The sequence below is a fragment of the Rhinolophus sinicus genome, linkage group LG02, assembly GCF_036562045.2.
Source record: "Rhinolophus sinicus isolate RSC01 linkage group LG02, ASM3656204v1, whole genome shotgun sequence".
NCBI classification, from domain to species: domain Eukaryota; kingdom Metazoa; phylum Chordata; class Mammalia; order Chiroptera; family Rhinolophidae; genus Rhinolophus; species Rhinolophus sinicus.
The window spans coordinates 104,395,798-104,413,808 of record NC_133752.1 but is presented as its reverse complement, the minus strand read 5'-3'; the positions used below and the strand labels follow the sequence as shown (position 1 = coordinate 104,413,808).

Genomic DNA, 18,011 nt, shown 5'->3' with positions numbered 1-18,011 from the left:
CTTTCAGACAACATGTGTCTGTGAATCTCTTTGAATTTATCTCACTTGGAGTTTATTGAGCTTCCTGGATGTGTATATTATTGTTTTTTGGCAAATTTGGGGAAAGGGGTTCAGCCATTATTTCTTTGAATATTTTTTTCTCCTTTATTTCTATTTATTTTTACTCCCACTACACATAGGTTTGTGTACTCAGTATTATCCCACATTTCTCCAAGGCTCTGATCATCTTTCTTCACTCCTTTTCCCTCCTCTGTTCTTCGGCTTGCATAATCCCTATTCATCTATCTTCAAGTTTGTTAATTTTTCCTTCTTCAATATAAAATCTATTGTTGAACCCCTCTAGTGTTTTTTCAGCTATTGTGTTTTTCAACTTCATACTTTACATTTAGATCTTTTTTATACCTTCTCTTTATTGATATTTTCCATTTGATGTGACGTTGTCATACCTTCCTTTAATTCTTTTATCACACTTTCCTTTAGTTTGTTGAACATATTTATAATGGCCACTTTGAAGTTTTTCTCTGTTAAATCCAACATTAGTCACTCTCACAGGAGTTTCTGTTGTTTGCTTTTTTTTTTCTCAGTGTGTGGGTCATACTCTCCTGTTTCTTTGCAAGCTTCATAATCTTTGGTTGGAAGCTGGACATTTTAGATAGTAAATTGCCCCAACTCTGTGTACTTACCTCCCCTCCCCACTTAGAGGTGTATTACTGTTATTTGCTTCTTTATTTAGTGACTTGCTGGATTATTTTATGATATATATTTCCCCGTACACACAGTTTTGAGCTTCTGTTGTTTCTCTTCAGGGAGGTACAGCTTTGGGTATGCCCACAGTCACCCTGATATGATATTAGTATTGGTAGAACTCTCTTCCTTTTAAATAGATATTCTTAATAACTCTGTATCTATTAAAGAAATAAAATATGTACTTAAAAACACTCCTATAAAGAAAATGCCAGCCCTGATGATTTCACTGCTTAATTCTATTCGGCAATTTTGGAAGAAATATTTACCAATTTTAATCAAAGTATTTTGAAAATTAAAAGAGGAGGGAATACTTACCAACTCATCTGTGAGGCTAGAGTTACCCTGATATCCAAAATAAGACATTACAACAGAAGTAAACTATAGACCAATATTCCTCATGAACATAAATGCCAAGATCCTTAACAAAATATCAGTGCTTCATGTCCAATAATATAAAAAAAGGATTTAAAAAATTCTGCAAATCCTTTTCCTTTCCAAAAAACTATAATACTACAAAAGATTGTCAACAAGAACCGTTACCTCCTCCTTAAATAAACAAGTAACAGTTTCACCTTTCAAAGAAAGAAAGAATGTTAATGCATCCTAATTAAATTGGTCTTATCCCAGGAACTCATGATTGGCTTAACATTTGAAAATCACTTAATATAATTCACCATATTTGTAGACTAAACAAGAAAAACTATATAATCCTCTCAATAGATGCAGATAAAATTTAACACCTATTTATGATAAAAGCTCTCAAAAACTAGAAATAAAAGGGAAGCTTCTCAACCTAAAAAAGGATGCAGAACGCCAAAGCTAACATTATACTTAATGGTGAAAAACTAAATGCTTTTCTCCTAAGATCAGTGATAAGATAAAAATGTTTGCTCTCACCTGTTATATTAATCACTGAATTAGAGGCTTTAAAAAATGCAAACAGGAAAAAATACAGATTGGGGAAAAAAGTATTTTTTAATTGAATTTTATTTATTTATTTTTTATTAAAGTTTATTGGGCTGACAATTGTTTGTAAAGTTACATAGGTTTCAGGTGTAAAAAAGTATTTTTATTTGCAGTCAACACTTTTGTCTTAGAAAAATCTTAAAGAATACACACACACACACACACACACACACAGAGTTATTCGATCTAGTAAGTGAGTTCAGCAAGTTTTGGGTAGAAGGTTAATATAGAAAAATCAATTTTATTTCTATATATTAGCAACAAACCATTGTAAAGTAGAACTTTTAAGTACCATCAAAAACATAAAGAGATAAATATAACAAAATGTGTACTAGACCTGTACACTGAAAACTATAAATATTGCTCAGAGAAATTTTAAAAAGACCTAAATAAATATATCATGTTAATGAATTTGAAAATGGAATATGACGATGTCATTTCTCCTCAAATTGATCTATATATTGAACAAAAATCATAACATCTGTTTTTTTTGTTTGTTTTTTTAGGTAGAAAATAAGCTTATTCTAAAATTTATACAGAAATTCATAAAAACATGGCCAAAACATATTTGAAAAAGAACAAAGTTGGAGGCAATGCAAATTCAAACCATAACACACCCTCCAGAGTAGCTAAAATTGAGAAGTGTTGGCAATCGGGTGGCCAGTTGGCTCAGTTGGTTAGAGTGCACTACTCATAACACCAAGGTCGCCGGTTCAACTTCCACGTGGGTCAATGAGCTGCGCCCTGCACTAAATTGAAAACAACAACTTGACTTGGAGCTGATGGGTCCTGGAAAAACACACTCTTTCCCAGTAAAAATATTAAGAAAAGGAGAGTGTTGGCAGTAAATGTAGCGTAACTAGAATTCTCATACATTGCTTGTGAAATGTAACTTGGTAAAACCAATTTGCAAAAAGTTTGGCATTATCTATTAAAGTTGAACATAGACCTCTTTTATTGCCACAATAATGCTGCATAATAAATCACCCCAAACTCAGTAGCTTATGACAACAGCATTAATTCTCATTCTCACCAATCTTCCAGATGTCTAAGGTTCTGCAAATCTAAACTGGATTTGGGCTGCAGGTGGATTCACATCTGCTCAACATATGTTTGGTCTGAGGGCCCAGGCTGAAGGGGCAATGGCTACATGAGACACGATCTTCTCATGTGCATCATCTGAGCTCAAGAGCCAAATCAAATTGTACAAACACACTTAAGAGTCCTGTTCATATCATGTCTGCTAATTTTCTATCAGCCAGTAACAATGGACTAGAGAAGTAAACTGGCCAACAGTGGGAGGGAAAAGAGAATAAATATTTACTGAAACAAAAATCCAAATCATATCCAGAATGGTGCACACCCAACAGAAATAATGCACATGTGAACAAAGAAACAATAAGAATGTTCAAGCAGCATTGTTCATAATAGCCAAGAACTGGAAACAATCCAAACGACTATCAACAGTACAATGGATAAAAAAAATATGCTACATCCATATCTACTCTACAGATATCCCCTGCTATCCGAAAGTAGAACATTCCTTATGAAATCAAAATGGTGAAAAGTGAAGAAGATCCCCCACTTTCCAAAACATCATGTGATGTTACTTTGCTACATTTGTATAGTAATGGCTTTTTTTTTGTAGTGAAAACAGGTACTAAGGTAGAGCTTTTGTAAAAGTAAGATGTCAAAACGCAAATTTTCTGAAAGCGATACCTGCACAGCAGTGAAAATGAAAGAGTAAGTGCACAGAAAAACACGTTACTCACCAAGTTACTCCAAAGAAACCAGGCACAAAAATCATTCAATTTATATAAAGTTCAAACCACAAGCAAAACTAAATGGTAAAGTTTAGGGATGTATATTTAGGCAGCAAACCTATAAAGAAATGTAAGGAAGAGATGACCATGGAAATTAGATTAGTGGTTAGGTTTGATGATAAGGAAAGGGGGGTGGGTATGGATTGGGAGGTGGCACAAAAGGGAGCTTCTGGGGTTTGGGCCATGTTCTATTTCTTGACCAGGGTAGTGGTTTCATAAGTATTTGCTCTGTGATAAATGAGAGACTTGTACACTCTGGTTTTGTGTATTTCCAAAACATCTGTTGTTTCATTCTCTGCTTCTACAGTCAACCTTGTTTTGTTTTCTGCTTGAAAAGCTCGTCTTCCGTCTTTTAAAAACTGGTTTGGTATGCTTTTATCATTGAGGTTTGAGCTGAAATGTTCCTTTTTCAGTGAGACCTTGTAGCTCTGCCTGTTCCGCCATGGGCCTCCAAACTCCAACCCCATCATCCAGCATTTCCAATTTGTTTTCATAGCAGCATTGTTAAATGAAATTTTGTTTTTGTTGTGGTGGTGGTGGTGGTGACTTGCAACTGTCATCCACCTGTAGAATAAACTTCATTATGTGCAGGATCCTTTTCTAGTTTCTTCACGACTGTAATCTTAGTGCCTAATTCCGCATCTAGCCACGGTAAACAAGGTTGATATTGAAAGAGTAAATTTTCCTGTTCCCATCATGTGTTACAGTGCCTGGCTCATGGTGTCTATAGCACGTTAATATATCTCATTGGTAGAATTAATAATATTTGTGGTCCCTTAGCTCTCTATGCATAGATAATAAAGTTCTAAAGATGTTTTCCTAGGGAACTACCACGTAAACAAATGTTACATGGATTTAACATTTATGAAATTACAACAAAGACGAAATTTCATAAATGCTTCTTTTGGGCAAAACAAAACAAGCGTCATCACGGCAGTTTCGGCGAGAGACGCAAAGCCGCCCGATGGTAGAGCAAGCGAACCCCCACAGCACACGTAGGCTCGTCACAGAGGTATTCCGCGTTTTTTCCATTCGCTTTTTCCACGTTCGGCGACGTGCCAGCCCCGCGAGACGCCGGGCCCCGCTCCGACGCTGTGCACGCCAGTTCCGTCGTCCAATCCCAGGGCGCGTTGCGGACTCGCGTCTGCGCAGAGATAAGAAGGCAGCGCCGCGTGGACGCCTGCCGCAGTTGGCGCCTGCGCGTCGACTTGTCCTGCGTGATTGGCTTCTGCTTTTTGGGGGTGCGCCACAGTTCAGTTTTCACTTTCTCTTCCCCCCTTTCCCGAGGCCTTGGGGTTTTACTTCCGGTTGCCAGTGGCGTCACTGAGAAAGTCGACATGTTCCCTCGGGCCGCGGGGCTTCTCGGCGTGGGTTCCTTTCTATGACTCTGTGGGGGAGGGACGACGGGTGGCTGACTAGCGCGGTGGGCCCTGCGGGCTTCGAGCGTGGACACCGGGCCCGTGTCCCTCCCGCCTGCGCCTCAGGGCCGCCGCGCAAGGCCCGGGCCGGCCCCCTCACGCTCCTGGGCGGAGAGGAACGACGGGCTGCGACGTGGAGGGTCCTGCGCGCCTCTGACGAACCTGTGCAAAGCGGGCGCCGAGAGCGCCCATAGGAAATCCGGGAGGAGAGTCCTGAAAAAAGGCGGCTCGAGGGCTCCCTAGCCGGGAAGGAGGCAGAGAAGGCAGCTCATTAACAAGGTCCAAAAACATCTCACATTTGGCCGCGAGGGACGGACAAAAAAGGAAGCGCATGTGTGGAGGAGTGGACAACGTATAAAACCATGAGGAAGAAATTGAATAATCCCAAATTCTCGGCGGCGGCGACAGCACAAAAGACAGGTAAAATTTCCTCGGTGTGGGCTCCTTGGTTTGTGGACCTTTGTAGACACCTGGAAGGGAGGAGGAGACCCCGTCCTCCGAGGCTAAATGCTTGGCGTGAGCTGCTTGGGCGTTTGTGGTTCCTATTGGGGGCTTCGCTGTTGTAGTTTAAATTTTAAAAATTATAAAAGCTTTTGCGTGCTTTTCTTGAATGATGAATGACTAACGTGTTCTTGCCTGTTTTCCCTGCTCTGGGGTGCCTGGGGTGGGAGGGGCCGGTCGTTTTCAGAATCGTTTTTGCTTTGCCGCTCTTTGGATTTTACTACACCTTTTACCACCTGTGGCCATTCTCAATATCGATCTTAATTTGTTCCAGGAAGTCAGCATTTTACAAGTTCGTATAGGGCTTCAAAATTCAGTTTTTCCGTTTTTGAGCCAGCGTCTAGAACGGTGTAAGCATTTCCTTTGAGTTGCTTTTCAGAGGAGTCTTCATCCTTCTGGATATTATAATAAATATGTAGTTGAACCTTTGCTCGTTTGGTATGGACTGGCTGTTAAATAATTTTCTAAGGGTTCTTTATGAACTTTGCACCTCAGGTTTCTTTCTGTAGAGACGTCATGACAGTGCATCCCCCTTTCTTTTTAAAAGTAGGTATAAAAGGAAGAGATCTCTCCATAGGGAGAGTTATTTAGCAAAAAAACTGAAGTAGCACATAAGGAATGTCATAATAGGTTGGTCCATGCAATCCAGCAGTTTGTCTGAAAGAGGTACCAAGCTGCATTTTGTGGGAGAATGTGGAAGATTAACCTCAAAATTTGAGGAAGATACTTTGAAAATCCTCAAGTTTCATTTAATTACCATTTGTCTATTTGCAATCCAAAAATTTAACCTTCTTTATTCTCCCTGTAAGGTAAAATTAGAATAAGGTTTAAGAAAATATATTCTAAACTTAAGTGTTGTGTATGGTGTTACTGTACTAACATTAGTGATCTAAAGGCCCCTGTGTTCCCCTGAAAAAACATTAGAAGGGAAAGGGGGTGTGTATATGATATTTAATATTACAGGATCCAGATTGGTAGTAAGCCTAGTCAGGAAGTTTATACCAAGCAGATACTCCTTAATAGTATAAGAATACTCTTCTGTTGAAAAATTACCTTTTAGAACTGGATAGCACTGTATAATATGTTCAGTACATCAGTAAATAACTAACCCAAACTAGAGATGAAAAAAAGTGACATTGTTTGTATACAATTATTTTAAGAAAGACAAAGAACAGTGTTTGAAATTTTGTGTTTTCAGGACATTTCTCAAACGTTACCAGTTCTCTTTAAAAAGGAGCTGTATCATGAGCATCTCCTGTAATAACAACGTAGTTGCTTAAATGAATTAAAATTCTCAGTGCCTAAAAACTTGCCTGAGACATAATCATTTGTTAATTAAATGCAGTGTGGTATCTATTTAGTATAATTAAATAGATATGGCATCTATTTATCAAATGTGAGTTTTTCATCCCTCTCTGAAGGGATAAGTTATTTTCAAGTTTTCCCTTATAACTAATGATGCTGCAGTGATTATGTTTTTTGGTATTATAAACAATGCTTCATGTGCTCATGACAGTATTTCTGTAGAATTGATTTCCTATTGATAGTATTTCTGTAGAATTGATTCTCTATTGGAATGCTGGTTACTAATGCTGTTAAATTGTCCTGAAATCATTGTACCCTTTTATCTTCACTCAAAAGGTGTTTTTATCTTCTTGCTGGCCAACATTGGATGGTAACATTATTTCTTTAATATTTTACCAATCTTCTGATAATTGAAAATAACATCTCATTTTAATTTTTATCTTCCTTGGGTAATAAGAAAGTTAAACATTTTTGGCCTGGTCATCCTTTGCTCGTTTATTTTTGGGGGTTCTGAACTATTCTTTGACCCACTTAGCTATTGCCAGACTGTTTTGATGATTGTAGCTTTATTATATATTTTTGTACTTTCTTTTGAAAAAAGCTTTGGGCTCTCTTTTTGCGTTTTTCTTCCAGATGAAATTTAGAACCATCCTTTCAAGTTCTGTAGAAAATCTTGTTGGGATATTGTTTGTGATTGCATTGAATTTATAGATTAATTTGAGAAGAGAGACATTCTTTTGAGTTTTTCCTTCTAGGAGAATAGGTATGTCTTCTTGTTTCTTCTATTAAAATTTTTGTTGTGAAATATATCATTTATATGTACTGTAAAACAACAAAAAAATATATTTCTACCCAGCTTAATACAACATCGCAAGTACTGTGGAAGCCTTTACTGCTCCCCAGAAGCAAAATGTTCCCTGCCCCATCACCATGGATATCCTGAATTTTGTGTTATTCTCTTGCCTTTCTTTATAATTTTATCAATTATTTGTGTACCCTTAACCAACATATAATTCCACCTGTTTTGGAACTTTATTTAAATAGGATCATTCTGTATAGTTTGTGAATTACTTTTGTTAAATATTATGTTCCTGAGATTCATCCATGTTGAAGCATATGCCTATAGTTCAGCAATTCAGAAACTTTTTGATTTCAGGACTCCTTAACACTTTTAAAAACTAAGGACCTCCTAAGATCTTTTGTTTATTTGGATTATATTAGATATTAAAACTAGCTAATTTTAAATATAATAGATGTGACATCTATTGGTATATTTATTGCTACCTCTAGTAATAATAAGAAACCTATTAAACTTTAACGTAAATAACATTTTTAATGAAACATTACTATTTTCCAAAACAAAACAAAAAATTAGTGACAAGAGTAGCTTTGTTTTACACTTTTGCAAAGATCTTTAATGACTATGGAGTCTCATGTTTGCTTCTGCATTCAATCTGTTGCAATATACTGTTTTGGTTGAAGTATATGAAGAAAATCTGTCCTCAGCTGTGTATTTAGAAATGGGTTGCAAATACCTTTTCTGTCTCTTTGTGGTGTTTTTGATGAGCAGAAATCCTTAATTTTAAAGGTTTCCATTTCATGTCTGTATACTTGGAATTATTTGTGTGTAATTTGGAGTACAGATATAATTTAACTTTATTCTCATGTGGATAACTAATTGTGGTAGAATTTACCATTGAATCCACTTGGGTCTGAAGTTTTGCTACTGGCAGATTTTTGACTAGTGATAAAATTTCTTTAGTGGTTACAGTATTATCCAGATTTTTTTTGGTAATTTTGTCAGTTGTGGTGAGTTAGATTTTTCTAGGACTCTGTCCATTTTGTCTAAATTTTTAACATTTTTTGGGCACAGAGTTGTTTTTTTTCAAGGAGGGCCCAGCTCACAGTGGCCCATGTGGGGATCGAACTGGCAACCTTAGTGTTATTAGCACCACACTCTAACCAACTGAGCTAACTGCCACCCCCTAGAGTTAAGAGTGCCCTCTTACTATCGTTAATGTCTGAAGCATATGTAATTATGTCTCCTTTTTTTCATTTCTGATATTGAATGTGTCTGTCCATTTCCTCTCTTTCTGTTAATTCATCTTGCCTCTAGTTTATCAGTTAGAATTGTCTTTTCAGTGATTTTTAAAATTTTGTGGTATTTCTATTGTATATTTCTTTTTGTGTTAATTTAATAAATTAAAAAAACTTTTGAGATCGCTGTAGATTCATATGCACTTGTGTGTTTGAGATGTCTCTTAAAGAGCACCTGTTGGAATTTTTTAATGCAATTTTAAAACTTTTTTAGCTGGGATATTTACATTTTTATATTTACAATTGCTCTTACTTTGTTCTTTCTATTTGTCCTGGCTGTTCTATATTTGTTTTTCTCTCCTTTTTTTTATTTTTTAAATATTGACTTAATATCTTTTATCATTCCAGTTTTCTCACATAATAGTTTGGAAATTCTGTGGTTTTTTTCTCTTTATAGTTAGCCTAGAAATAGCATGTGTCTTTGACTCTTCATAATCTAAAAATAACCAGTATCTTTACTTTCCTATTAGACAATACCAGAACCTTAGAAGTTTAACTTCATTCAGCCTCTTCATCACTTGTATGTTAACTATCATATAAATTTTATAACTCTCATAAAAATATCATAAAAATATTCTTACCAGAAAGAAGCATACCTGTTTAGAATTATTGTTATGTTTTACAGTCAGTGCTTATGTATATTTTCCACATTTTTACTACTTTGTTATTCGTTGCTTCTTTTATCTTTTAGACCATCCATCTGGGGCCATTTTCCTTCTATTTAAAATATGTCCTTTGGAATGGCTTTTATTGAAGGTCTTTTGAGGATGAACTCTTTCAATTTTTGTTTACCTGAAAATGTCTTTGTTTCACTGTCACTTTTGAAGGATGTTTTTGCTGAATAGAGCAGTTTAGTTTGGCAGTTGTTTTTAGTACATGGAAGATCTTATTCCTCTATCTTTTGGTTTCCGTGATTGCTATTGAGAAGTCAGCTGTCAGTCTCAATACTTTTTTCTCTGGCTGCTTTGATATTTTTCTTTGTTTTCAGCTTTCTGCTGTTGCACTGTAATGCATCTTTGTTTCTTGGGATTATTTGGCTTCTAAAATCTATAAATTGGAGATGTTTTGAAGTGTGTTTAGTGGCTATTCATAATTCCTGAACTGTGAATTTCCATTTTTATATTCTATTGATAATGTCTATCTTAATGTATAAAAAAATCTTTGATAAACTACGTAGTATATATTTTTCTCCTGGTCTTTTGCTTTTCACTTTGTTTCCCATGGCTTCCCCAACAGAATGCATTGCCAAAGTTGTGGATTTTTGATCATCTGATAAGTGAAAGGTGAAACTTGATAATAAAACTCTGGGACTTGTCTTTTGCGAGAGGGGGTAGAACTATGACTACTCTTTTCAGCTTTTCATCATAATTGGTTTATTCAGAAGTTTCTTCCATTTTGACCAATGTTGATAAATTCTTACAGTTTTCAAGTTTACTCGTATAAATTATGTATAGTAATTTATAATTGTACAAATCTTTTCTCTATATTTGTCATTATGTCCTTTTTGTTCCCGATATTAAATTTTTTCTTTCTCTTGATTATATTTGCTGAAAGATTACCACTTTTATTCCAAAAGAATCAATCAGCTTTTACTTTTATTGATTAACTCAATTGGCGTTTTGTTTTTGGTTTTAAATTTGGCTTCTGTTAAAATTATTACTTTTGTTAGAAGAAATGTGTCTGGGGCATAATTCCTGTTTTCTCTTAATAATATTTTGATAACACTTAATTGGAGGACTAAATCCCTAGCTAATATTCTGTGTAAAGACTCACTACCCTCCTTGACATGGTGAAATAGACCCTTTTAGAACCTTTGGGTACACCTGCTCCCTCATTAAGAGAAAGACAATTTGAGACACCAATTCTTGAGGCGTGGTTTGACCAGTTCAAGCACCTGCTTCACACTATGGTTATCCTGTACCTCTCTGTGCACCACCTTTAATGAACAGGCCTTTTCTTTGCCCAGAGCATTTGGGATGGGATATCTAGGGGTGGTCTCAATTAAAAAAAAAAAAAAAGAAGAGAAGAAAAGAAAACTTCGATATGGCATGGATAGGTGTCACTTTCCCTTTTGTCATCTGTAATAATCAAAAGGATCTGAAGCAGGTCTTAAAATGTAATTGTCCCTGAGAGAAATTTATTCTTAGGATTTTCCTGTAAGAGGGCTAAAACTACTTAGCAATATCCTTGTAATAAATATAGTAATGAGTTCACGGCAACCATTTCATTGCAGACTGATTGTTTCATGCTAAAACAAATCAGTAAACCGAGTTTCATGAGGAACCAGAACAAAGGTCAATTACTTTATAAGGATGTCTAAAGCAAAACTACTTTCCCAATTGGCTATATAGTTTTATATTTCTACCAGGAATGTATTAGAGTTTCAGTTGTTCCTAATCTTTGTCAATACTTAGCATTTTCTTTTTAATTTTAGCCATTCTAGTGGGTGACTAGAATTTTATTGTGGTTTTAATCAGCACTTCCCTGATAACTAATAGTAATGTTGACCATTTCCCCTTGTATTTATCATTAGTATGTCTTCTGTGAAGTGTGTCTAAGACTTCTTTGTATGTTCTGGACAGAAGTTCTTCTGAAATATATTCAGCTTTTAATGATGTCTTTTGAAGATCAGAAGGTGTAATTTTTGTGAAGTTTAATGTATCAGTTTTTCTTTTATGGTAACTGATTTTTATGCCCTCAAAAATCTTTACATGCCCCACAGTCAAGATTTTTTTCCTGTGATCTTTTTCTATTAACTTTATAATTATAGCTTTTGTGTTTAGGTCTGTGATTCATTTCAAGTTGAATCTTATGGTTTGAAGTAGGGTTGAGGTTTATGGATTTTTTTCTATTTTGGTTGTTATAGCACAATTTGTTGTAAAAATATGTTTTTCCCTATTGAATTATATTGGCAGTGTTGCTGAAAATCAAGTATCTGAACTCTGTGCTGTTCTGTTGATCTGTACATGTTTACATCAACACCACAGTTTTGACTATTTTAATACGTAGCAATTCGGAAATCAGATTTTGAATCCTTCAACTTTGTTCTTCTTTTCCAGAATTGTTTTGGCTGTTCTAAATCCTTTGAATTCCCATACAAGTTTTAGAATCGTGTTATCAGTTTCTGCACACACGGATTGTATTGAACATCTATAGATCAGTGTTGTGTCTCATCATCTCCCAGCAAGGTCACAAGCTAGGCAAGTAGTGTTAGAGCACAAGTCCAGACTGAAGCTGGGCGACACGGCTTCGCGAAGGAGGTCTCCAAAACGCTTGATGCAGCTGTCTATTCAGAGGATATTTTGAGTTCTCTAAGTACATTTTTAGGCCAAAATAATGATTGGTAACTGAAAATTAAGCAGAGGCAATTTGAAATTCCGAAAAATAAAACATGGTGTAAGAAAAAAATTCTGGCTCAGGCACGATTAGTGCATTCAATTTAGTGAAACATCAAATACTAATAGAACAAAAATAGTGATACAACTGAGAGGACAGGAAGAAGTGTGTGTGTGTGTGTGTGTGTGTGTGTGTGTGTGTATGTAGGTATTTTTTCATTAAAGGAATATCTAAAGTTTATACAGGTATTTTATTTAGAAGCATAGTGTTATACCAGAAGATACAGCTAAAGTTGAAAGTGGTTGCTTAAGAGGAATGAAAATAGGGGCTCCCTGGGAAGGTGGTGGCTGTGACTGATAAGCCTAGTGGTATTTGGCTTTTTATTTAGTGTATATGCTTTGTTGACATTTATTTTTAAAAAGAAGGGGAAGAAAGTTTAAAAAGCTTTATCAAAGTCACAAAACGAGAAAGACTTGGCTTCAAAATCTAGCCTTGCCAAGCTTTTGATTCCAGAGTTCATGCCCTTAATCACTTGTTCTACTCCCTTCCTTCAGTCTGAAGAGATTCTCCTGAACATAACAGTGTGACACATATTCTGAAATTATGACCTAAATGTTAAAGACTACCCTTTTGATAGGCAGCGGCTCTTCTAGTTTTCTCCTATAATCTCCATCTCCATTTAGAGCTATACATATAACAGGGCTGTGGTAAATATCTGTGGAACGCTGTGAGGAATGATTAATGTGAGCTGGAAAAATCTTAAGACATCGGAGAAACTAGATCTTGGGCTAGGCTTTAAATATGGGGAAAATTTAGACGTGAAGTGGGGGAGGGGTGTGAAAATCAGACTATATATAACTAATGATGAACGTTACATGAATAGTGATCTGAGTCAAGGGTATTTTGCCTTTGTGCCTGGGAGGGAGATAAGCTTTATTGAGTACATGGGAATCAAGCAGTCAGAGGCTTTAAATACCTTATATTTTTAAGTTTCAAGTTTTCACAGAAGTTATATTAACTTCTGATAAATACTAGGGTAATACATGTTTCTGTATGGCAACACATAAAAAAGGAATTTGATAAATTATCTAGTGCAATGCACGTTGCCTCCTCATATGTGACAGGCCTTCAGTAAGGCAGTTTGTAGCGTCTCGGTGTTAGAACTGAAAGGAGCCCTAGAGAGATAATTACAACTAACTGAGGCCTTAGAATAACTTAACAAAGTCCATAGTTAATGTGCTGTCAGCTGCCAATAAAAGTGACTTAAACAGCAAGGGACATTTATTCACATATTAAAAGACCCCGAAGCAGGACAGCTCCAGGTTAGTTCATTCACCAGTTCAAGGACGTCATCAAGGATCTGGGTTCTTTCTGTTTGGGTCCTTCCTTAGTGCGTTGGCTGATGAGTCTCATCTTGGTTGCAGGGAGGTCCAGGCCACAAACACACAGGCCCTAAAGCTAGAAAAAGATGGAGGCAGGAAGAGTACATCTTTTCCTCCTGGTCTTTTGTAAGAAACCTTTTCCAGAATTCTCTTTGTAGAGTCCATTCACATCACATTGGCCAGAATTGAGTCACATGTTTATTCCTAAAACAGTCACTAACCAAAGAGTAAAACTACCATGTGAGTTTAGAGTAACTAAGACACACACACCCCCACCACCACCCTGCTCCCAAGCCTCTCCTGAAGCCTGGGATCACCCAATACCTAAACAAAACTGGGCGAAGGGAAGAACTAAGGGCCTGAGAATTGGGAAGGCAGTCAAGTCAGTGTCATCGTCACACTAAGGTCTCAGAACAAGTTAGTGATGGGCCTGCGCTGGGATCCTGGTCTCCTGATTCCCAGTTCTCCCCTCTTCACATAAATAACCTACTCGCTCACTGAATGAATATCATCAATCTTGCTAATTTTTCTAAAGAATCTTGAATATATCTGCATAATTCTGCCTCAAATCCTTTTTGAAAAAAAGCTGTACTATAAAACTACACGTGCCATTTTTTATAGCATATTGAATCCCTTAAATATAAACAAATTGCAGTTCTTTATGTGTGTCTTGAAGCCTCTGCATTTGCTCCTACTACTTTCATTGCCTAGAAAACACACAATAGTGCCCTTTTTTGGTTTATCAGTTTGAACACTACTCACATTTTCAAGTATCAATGCCTCTATGAAACCTTTCTTGACATATCCCTGTCTCGGTGAAATTGGTTGTAGCATTATGCACTAGTTATTTCTAGGTTCCCCTACACATTTACAGTACTGGTTTCTTGACAGGCTTGTGTTCCTTTTCCAGCTTTCATTGTAGAGATTCGTATTTGTCTAATAAATCCAGGGTATAGCGCAGTCCCGGATAGATAATAATTGCCACTAATAGTTTTGTTTAATGAATGGATGAATCATATACAACTAATTTGGGTGTGGGGAGAGATTTTATTTGTGTTCTATCTGATTTTGTTATTTCTAACCAGTAGAACATGGATGTTTCTATAATCTCTACTCTTCATTTTTGAAAGATTTTTTTTTTTCTTGCAGTGAGGCAAAAGTGATTCCTATTAGCATAATTTATTTCTGTGAACAAAATTTTCCTTAGAGCTTAAAGAATATTGGAGGAAAAGCATTTTATTCTGTGTGTTACTGCTTATAGAGCAAATTTAGCCCTTAGCCCTGCAGTTGTTAAAGGAGGTAAACATTACAGAATTATACCTAATGCAGATTAGATGCTCAGTGAACATTTGTTTATATAGTAGATATACCATAACAAGAGCTATTCACTTTATGGTTTAATTTTTTCTTTTTTCATTTTAGCATTTATGACATTAACAGAGAACAGGACTATGTCAAGAATTCTGGGGGTATACTTGGTAAAAGTGAATTAAGACCACCCTCCCAGCTACATTCTCTCTTAGAGAAGACCGAGACAGGGTTCATATCAGAAAAGAGTGGGTATTAAGCTAAATGCTATAAGTTATTACCAGTGAATCCAAAGTAGACCAGTATAATTTTTTTAAAAAAGTTTTTTAACAGTACATGCCTTTTATTTTTTGTACCTGTCATGCCGTGAATTCATAGGGAACGGGTTCCAGCAGCTCAGGCTCCTTTCTGTTGGTTCTCACAAAGGGGCTGCTCTGCGCGAGGCAGGCTGGCGTTTCAGTTGAAGGCAGGTACCTTTGTCTTTGGCTTCCTTCTTTTTCTGATGTTTTCTGTCACCCGTTTCAGGAAGCTGTCTCGGCTCTTAAAGTGCTTAATATGCTCAGTACGTACATTAATTCTCTTGGCAAGAATCTTGCCCTTAACTTGTTTGTGTAAAATAGTGCCGGCCACGTGCTGGGTAACATAGACACTTCCAGTTTTGCCACGGGAACATTTGGGGGCATCTTTTCGAGCAGTGCCCATTCCCTTGATGTCTACAATATCACCTTTCTTGTCGAGTTGCGTGTATGCAGCCAAAGGAACAACTCCATGTTTTCTAAAAGGCCTAGAGAACATACAGCGGGGGCCTCTCCTCTTTCCCTGTGTGTTGGTCATTTTGAACAATTAATGTAAGATGGTGGTTCCAGCCGAAAAGCTAATTTAAAAAATTTTAATCAATAAAATGAAAGGACTTTAAAAAGCTTTTCCATTAGCTAAATTTCTTATAATCATTAGTTGGTAGGTGATTAAGTTTTCAAATTACATCAGAAAAGATACTTGTTTAAGGAAAATTGTCACATTCCTCTATTTGTATTTCTTTGAAATTATGGTTCATTTTACTTGAATCTGAATTGAGATATTTTAGATAGAAGTAATACATGCTTATGTAGGAAAAACCTAAAATGTAGTAATATATATAAAGTAAAACGTGTGAGTTCCTCTCTTACCCACACCATTGGTTTAAACACTGTTAACAATTTGGTTTCCCATCTTTCTAGATTTTTATCTACATTTTCAAACACATAATTTTTAATGTATTTTTTTTAACCAAAATGACATTATATAATGTGTGTTAATTTGCTTCATAGAATATAATAGATATTTTTATATGTTAGTATGTACAGATTTACTTTAGTAGTTCCAATGCATTTCCCTGTTGATGACAATGTAGGTTATCGCCAGTGTTTTTTGCTATTATAGATTCTGGTGCACAGAACACCCTTGTACATATATCCTGTGCACTTACGCTAGTATTTCTGAGGAACAGATTCCCAGAAATGGAATGGTTATTCAGTATGCACATTTCAGTTTTTGTTAGGTCCTGCCAAATTGTGCTCTAAAAAAGTTGTATTTATCTTAAACTGGCAATGTTTTAATATCTTAAAAGTAATGGTAATACATTTTAGGATTAGATGATTAAGGGATGGGCTGTTCCTTCAACAGCTATCACGTGGCCTACTTAGACTAGATGAGTGAGGTATGATGTCACAGATAGGACTATGACATAGATCGTATGATAGCTGTAGCTTGCAGTCTGTCTCTAGGGAACCCTAATAAGGGCCTTTAATGGCAGGTGTTGTTGGGTTCTGAGTGTTTCTATCTTTGGTGAGTGCTACTGCTTAGTGCACACACAGGAGATGTGGTCATGAAGTTCTGGGAAGATGTAGAAGTGGCCAATTTTTGTCAGAATTTTGTGACATCTACGTCGTTGTCATTATTTGCTTACAGATCAGATGCTTATAGAATGAAAAGAAATACCTGTGGCATAGCATCAGAAGTTGATTTACTATTTTCTGATCCCTTTTATTAGAAATTTAAAACAGGGCCAGCCCAGTGGCTCAGTTGGTTGGAGCGCCGAGCTCCTAATGCCGGGGTCTCCGGTTCAATTCCCACATGGGCCAGTGAGCTGTGCCTTCTATAGTTAATACCAGCATGGGCCAGGGAGCTGTGTCCTACTGAGAAACAGTGGCGGGGGGGTAGGGGGGGAGGAGAAAGAAAAAAAAGAAATTTAAAACAGAAGTGTCCAAAACCAGAAACTCACTGTCTCTGTGATGGATTTTGAAGAAGGGGAGTTAGTGCAGGGTACTTTGAGCAGAATCCAACCTGTGTCAAGCTTGACTTGACTTTTCAGATTTAATTCACAAATAGAGAAATGTGCCCAAAGCCAGGTGCTACAGGAAAGCATACTAACTCAATTTCTGTAGAGCTATTGTGATTGAACTTAACTTTTCTCTGTGTGCTCTCAATTGATCACGTAAACCCTAAGGAACACTCTTTCCACTTTAGAGTCAGGTACTTTTCAAGTTACTTTCTTAGATGTTGTTTTAGGTTTCTTTGTGGAATGGTCCCCTCTTCATTCTCCTAATTTTCTCATAACCTTGAATGTATAAATAAAACACATGCATTGCTGAGCAAAAATGAGGTCATTCACTTATTTGGTGCTCATATTGTTTTGTCTAGTAGTTAGACTCGTAAATGAAAGTATATTGTGTAAGAAGAGACAATGTCAAATAATTTCTCAATAAAATTCTCATCTACTTATTTATAGAGCAGGAAACTTGTGCTTTCTTGAGAGTATAATTGATGTAATATTCATCTATTATGAAGTCATGAAAGAGTCAGGATTTGCGGTGATTTTCTACAACTTGGCTTTTGACGTGTTTTTCCTTCTAACTGTAAAATGATTACTTTTATAAATATATTGTTATTTGGAGAATGCTGACCTAAAGGGGAAGGATTTTTAACCATAAATACATAATTTTAGAAATAAAAATATGTAAGTACAAAGTAATTTATTTCCTACTGTTTCTCCTTGTTTATTTTAAATCATTTATTAATAGCTTTATTAGGAACAGTACTCTACACACTGGTGTAAATTAAGTATTCTCTGACCACATGTATTTGGGAAA

General features: G+C 36.2%; 1 protein-coding gene across 13 annotated transcripts in view; it reads left to right on the top strand.

Moving 5' to 3' along the window:
* Positions 1 to 4,842: 4,842 nt before the first annotated feature.
* The window catches only part of TASOR2 (transcription activation suppressor family member 2), a 66,555-nt gene continuing 53,386 nt past the window's right edge, over positions 4,843 to 18,011 (top strand). For 6 of the 13 annotated variants that reach the window (XM_019738235.2, XM_019738231.2, XM_074325028.1 and 3 more), the window contains exon 1: positions 4,853 to 5,374. In XM_019738235.2, coding sequence (XP_019593794.2) covers positions 5,317 to 5,374 — 58 coding nt within the window. In that variant the 5' untranslated portion in view covers positions 4,853 to 5,316. Of the gene's footprint in view, positions 5,375 to 7,393; positions 7,524 to 18,011 lie in introns of all 13 variants that reach the window. The other 7 variants (XM_074325033.1, XM_074325031.1, XM_074325035.1 and 4 more) reach the window with 3 other exon arrangements.